This window comes from Ochotona princeps, chromosome 16 (genome assembly GCF_030435755.1).
Source record: "Ochotona princeps isolate mOchPri1 chromosome 16, mOchPri1.hap1, whole genome shotgun sequence".
Classification (NCBI taxonomy): domain Eukaryota; kingdom Metazoa; phylum Chordata; class Mammalia; order Lagomorpha; family Ochotonidae; genus Ochotona; species Ochotona princeps.
This window is the reverse complement of record NC_080847.1, coordinates 23366721-23372720: the sequence shown is the minus strand read 5'-3', so window position 1 is coordinate 23372720 and position 6000 is coordinate 23366721. Positions and strand designations below refer to the sequence as shown.

General features: G+C 45.2%; 1 protein-coding gene across 1 annotated transcript in view; it reads left to right on the top strand.

The window, feature by feature from the left end:
* The window catches only part of LPCAT2 (lysophosphatidylcholine acyltransferase 2), a 61979-nt gene continuing 55979 nt past the window's right edge, over positions 1 to 6000 (top strand). The window contains exon 1 of the mRNA XM_058675166.1: positions 1 to 250. Within this exon, the coding sequence (XP_058531149.1) occupies positions 86 to 250 (165 nt within the window). The 5' untranslated portion in view covers positions 1 to 85. The remainder of the gene's footprint in view (positions 251 to 6000) is intronic.

Below are 6000 nucleotides of genomic sequence, written 5' to 3'. Positions count from 1 at the left end.
CGGCGCCCCAGGCTGGGTCTCTAGTGGGGCGCCGGCTCCGACTGTGCTGCAGTACCCACGGGCTCTGCTTGGGTCGGACCGGACCATGAACCGGTGCGCCGAGGCGGCGGCGGTAGCGGCCACCGTGCCGGGTGCTGGGGTCGCGGGGCTGCGTCCAGCCATGGTGCCCCGCCAGGCGTCCTTCTTCCCGCCGCCCGTGCCCAACCCCTTCGTGCAGCAGACGCGGATAGGCGCGGCGAGGGGCGTCCAGGTGAGGAGCGTGGGTCTGAGCGCAGAGCCTTCGGAGAGACTCCAGGGTCTGACCACCGAGGCTGCCCGGGAAAGGGGGCGTGGATCAGGGAGGGGCGTGAGTCTGGGCTGCGCGGGCGTCTGAGGAAGAAGCCGTGAGGGGCTGGGAGTGGGATGAGAAAGATGCGCTCTGAGGGTCGGGGATATTTGGAGGATGCAGAACCGGCGGCCTGCGAGCCGTATCCCTGAGGTGAAGAGGCGGAGCCAGCCAGAGGTGGCCCAGAAGGGGGAGAGGAACCTGCTGGGGAGCTTGCACTTGAGTTTGTGAGCGTGCAGTGGGAGGCACACTTGCACCGGGAGAGCGAGTATGAGACTTCGTTGGGGTTCAGGTTAGGAGAGAAGTCAGCCTGGGATGGGTGGGGTGAAGAAGGCAGAGGGCCCAGGCTTGGCATTAGGAACAGGTAAAGCTGGAATGATCCACCTGAGCCGAGGCACTGAGGCTAGGATCGCAGAAAAGAAGGGGAGGTTTTGGCTTGTGTCAGCTGTCACCTGCCTGGATGCAAAGCTGAGAAGTCGCCCAGTGTCTCCCAGTGTTAAAAAGGGTTACGTGCCCAGAGGAAGTCCCGTTTCCTCTCTTTAAGGCTGCTTGACCGAGAGCAGTTACATACACGCTTGTGGCTTCCTCTTTGGTGAAGGTCTTTATCGCAGAACAAGATAGACCTTGCCACCCACATTGTCCCGTGTGCGCTGCACGAGGAAAGGAAGGCTTTGGTGCTTTGCGTTTTGGCTCACACGTGTCTATGTTACATTGAAGGAGTGTGACTTTGGCACAGTCTTTGCAGAACAATGTGCTATATTAGAGGGAAAGTAAAGTCCCGGGCCCTGCGCCATGGCCTAGGGGTTAAAGTTCTAGCATTCAGCGTGCTGGGATCCCATATGGGCGCCAGTTCTAATCCCGGCAGCTCCACTTCCCATCCAGCTCCCTGCTTGTGGCCTGGGAAAGCAGACCCTGCACCCGTATGGGAGACCCAGAAGAGGTTCCTGGTGCCCGGCTTTGGATCGGTGCAGCACCAGCTGTTGCGGTCGCTTGGGGAGTGAATCATTGGACAGAAGATCTTCCTCTCTGTCTCACTTCCCCTCTGTATATCTGACTTTGCAATAAAAATAAATCTTAAAAAAAAAATAAAGTGAAGTCCTGTGCTAAGCAGTGTGGGGTAGTGGTTAGAGGGGAGGTAGAATGGGTGTCTGAAGAAGGGTGTGAGAGGAGGGAACAGATGACAATACCGGAACAAATGCCTCTTGGAGCAGTGGGGAACCATTTTTTTTTTCCGCCAAGGACTATAAATTACCAAGTTAAAAATTTATAGATTTCTTGAACTTGGAGTCCCTCCTGCAGTTGCCTTGGTAAAACCAGACAAAATGATTTTGCGAGCCTCATATGACCTGCGGGCTGGATACTTCCCATCCTGGTTAGAAACTAAAAGTTTAAAAATGTGGCCTGCCTGCCTTGTAATAGATAGGCATTTCACTGTGTTTTGAAACATCAGCAACACTTGTAACTACATTGACCTGCAGCCAAGACTAAAGTGAGTCTGAAATGGTCAATTCTTTTATACTCTAAAGTGTGGCCATCTACTCGGCTTCGAGGCATGTTCATAATGTTTGCAGTGTACTGGTTTGTCATCTGACTTGCTGCCATTTACAAAGCTCTTCTGCATAAGTCCATGAGAGTGGTAGTGTAATGGAAAATCACTAGTCTTAGACGAAAGGCATGGTCACTATTAGCTAGTTGTGTGACATTGACCCGACTCACTTGACCTCCTGAACTACATCCATTTTCTCATTCAGTAAATTGTAATAATAGTAATACCTCAAAGGAGCATTGAAGTTGAGATAATGTGTGAACAACCTGATACTAGTTGGTGATCTTAGTATTCGTCATCATTTTGTGCTATTTGTTGTCTGCAAATTTTTCACCTTATTTAGAATTTTCTGCTTGGGTTGAATGTAACTGGACAGTGTCTGGATATTAAATTAAAAGCAATCTAAGTAGGCCTGAGAGACCAAAGAAATATCAATGGCTTGAATGGTCTGTTTTTCAAAACAGGCATGTGGAAGCCAGGGTTTAAGAAGGAATGTTTCAGGAGACGTAGTTGAACATTCATCGTGTCTGCGATATCCATTTTAAAAGATGCACTCTCTTTCATCTATGTACAACTTAGAGTGAATGATTCAAAATAAATTTGTTTTTAAATGTCTATTTATTTGAAAGACAAACAAAACGACAGAGCTTGCCCAGTCTACATGTATGCATCAGCTGGGAACTCCATCTAAATCTCCCGTGTGGGTGGCAGAAACTCAGTTACTTAAGCCTTCACCACTTTCATCAGAAGTCTGCAATAGCAGGAAGCTGTACTCAGGAGCTAGAGCTCTGCCGTGGGGTGCAGGTGTCTCAACTGCCAAGCTAGAATGCCCACCCCTCCAACCGCCCACATTGACTCTTAGATGGCGACCCATATCTTGTTTAAGTACTGTTGTTATTTTTGCATCTCCTTACAGGACTTAACTCTCTTTCTCTGGTAATTTAAGGATCTGTTACTTTATAATATGGGAGAAAGGTAGCTTGGTTTTCATTTTTCTCAAAAGAATGTGGAGCTGCAATGGGTATTTGGTTGGAACTGCATATATGAATGTCACATACGTCAAGAACTTGTAGCATGTTATACAAGGGCTCATCTCTGGGAACAAGAAAAATGGGACCCTGCCCATCTAAAAACTCATTAAGAAGGCTAAAAAGACAAGTGTATAAATATGTAATTCCATGCTTTAGTAAGTGCCATGAAAAAGAACTAGGGAAGGGTCCCAAGAGAGCGTCTGCCTGTCCTGAGAACATGAAACCGGAAGGCAGTGTGGTGCAGAGTGCAGTGCTTTGCAGCAAGCCTGAAAGATGTCACAGAAGATAAGCTGTCTTAATATTTGACAGCTTGTTCAGCTAAAGTGTGTATTTGTTCATCACAGTGGATATCAATGCAACTTACAGGACTTTGCTCTAATCACATTCAAACTCTTTCTTATGCTGTGGTCTCTGCTATGATCCTTTCTTGTTGTCAGTACTGTTTCTTGGTCTTTTGGTAACATGATTTCTTGGAAGGGGAGCTTGAACAAGGGTCTGTTAGAGTGAATTAGGAACTTACATTATCTGATCTGCACTGTCCTGTTTCCTAACTCTTCATCACACTACTCAAGCCAGATGAGTATGTTCATTTTAAAGCAGTGTGCTTACTGTGTCCACAGAGCCTCACGAGCAATTTGGATCCAAAGTTCCCTGCAAGGAATAGTTCTGGAGCTCTTGTTTGTCTTACTTTGTATGTATTTTTTAGTAGGAATTAGAGTGATAGCAAAATTGTATTTATTTATAAGTCAGCGTTCAAGAGAAAAAAAATCCACAGGGCTATTTTTGGCCCCTGAAATGGTGGAGTAGCTTAAATCAGATAAACCTTTCTATAGATACTAATTACAAATCCTGGTCAATATGGATAATCTCTCTCTCTCTCTTTCTCACACATACACAAATACGCACACTGCTTGAAGACATTAACGAGCAAGAGAATAAACTCTATTCTGGGTAAAATCAAAGAGAACTCTGGCAAGAATTTTTAAAAATTTATACGTACAGTTTTCAGAATCAATTTTTGCCACATTTCTGAAAATTAACCAAAAGTGTTCAGCAATATATATTTTTATATAAATATACTATATAAGTTTAAATATATATTATATAAATATACACGCTGAACACTTTGGTTAATTTAAATTTTAATTAATATAAATAAATACATACATACATGTTGCTGAAAACGTTTGCATTTATTCATGAAAGCGATCACAGTAAACTTTGGGAAGGGTTCCTTTCCCTGTTCTCATTCACTCTCCTCAGGTCATTAGTGTCCTTGGTTGTGGCAGAAAACAGCAACCTGGACTCCAGAAGCGGGTGGACTAGGCTTGGAGCTCCTTCAAAGTGCCATTCTCAAGAATGATCATTGTTTGATCTTCCAGTGGCTGCAGAATACCGGCACATTGTCAAGGCTGTCTTGATGCCGTCTGCCTTGGAGCTCACCCAGCACAAATCACCTTTTTCAGATATATTTTCAGAAACAATCAGAGGCAATTAGTTTTATATGACAGCTGCCTGAGGCAAGGAGTTTGCTGGAGCAAACACTAGGCTAACCGAAAAAGCGAGAGAAAAAGGCAGGGGCTGACATGTCCACAGAGGGCTTTGAGAAGCTCTGACATAATCCTGGGATGATCATTCACTCACCTGCGTCTGTGTGCATGCCAGAGGCTACACACATGCCCTGCCAAGGACCAAGGTGGCCCTAAGCTCTCTAAGCTCTCACCTCCCCCTAACCTTGAGGTTCCGTACAACCATTCGGTATAGTGGTTATGACGTTGGGGGAACACCTGCATCCCACATCAGAGTGCCTGCTTAGCTACCTCCTGTGCTCCTGACTCCAGCTTCCTGCTGACACGGCCCTGGGAGGAAGTATGTGGTGACTCAGGTAGCTGGAGATCTGCCACCCACATGGGAGACTTAGATTGGTTTCCAGTCTATTGGCCTTGGCCTAGCCTGATTCCAGTTGTCATGGCATTTGGGAAGTGAATCAGTAAATAAGAGATCTCTGCTTCTCTCTCTGCTTGGCAAATAAAATAAATGAATACAAGTTTAAAGAACAATAAAATAAACATCTATTGGCAAGGTATGCCTAAGGAGCCATTACAGGAATTTAGGTGAAATAGTAAAACCAAAATTCTTGACATCCCCTACTGCAAATGAAAAACAGGACAAGAGAAACAGCAGCACATAAAATTGATAAGATATGTGGAAGACTTAACATGCACGATCGCTATATAGTAAAAATGAGAAATTCATTAAGACTATCACAAATGTTTTATGTTTACATATAGAAAGATTCAGTATTATTAGTATGACATTTCTTTGCAAATTGACGTATGGATTCTGTGAACTCTGAGTAAGCATCTCAACAGGTTCTCTCTCTCTCTCTCTCTCTCTGTGTGTGTGTGTGTGTGTGTGTGTGTGTGTCAACTGATAGGTTAAATAGAAAATTGATCTAAAATAGAGAGAAACTAAAACAACCTCCAGAGAATGTTGAAAAAAAAGCTCTAGTACTGGGCCTGGTGGTGTGGCCTAGCGGCTAAAGTCCTCGCCTTGAACACCCCGGGATCCCATATGGGTGCTGGTTCTAATCCCGGCGGCTCCACTTCCCATCCAGCTCCCTGCTTGTGGCTGGGAAAGCAGTTGAGGACGGCCCAATGCTTTGGGACCCTGTACCCGCGTGGGAGACCCGCAGGAGGTTCCGGGTTCCCAGCTTCGGATTGGCGCGCACCGGCCATTGCGGCTCACTTGGGGAGTGAATCATCGGAGGGAGGATCTTCCTCTCTGTCTCTCCTCCTCTCTGTATATCTGACTTTGTAGTAAACTGAATAAATCTTTAAAAAAAAAAAGCTCTAGTACACACATTGATCTCAAAACTTACTTTAAAGCTTAATATTTAAGACAGTGGAGTATTGACAAAAGGAAACATGAACCAACCCATGCAGCTGACTAGAAAAGCACCTATAAACATACAATTGATTCTTCAGAAAATTGTCAAGGAAATTCATTAGGTAACATCAAGTCTTGTCAACAAAGACTTTTTTGGATCAACTCAAAAAAATATCTGTGGGTAAAAATGAACCACAATCTCTACTGCA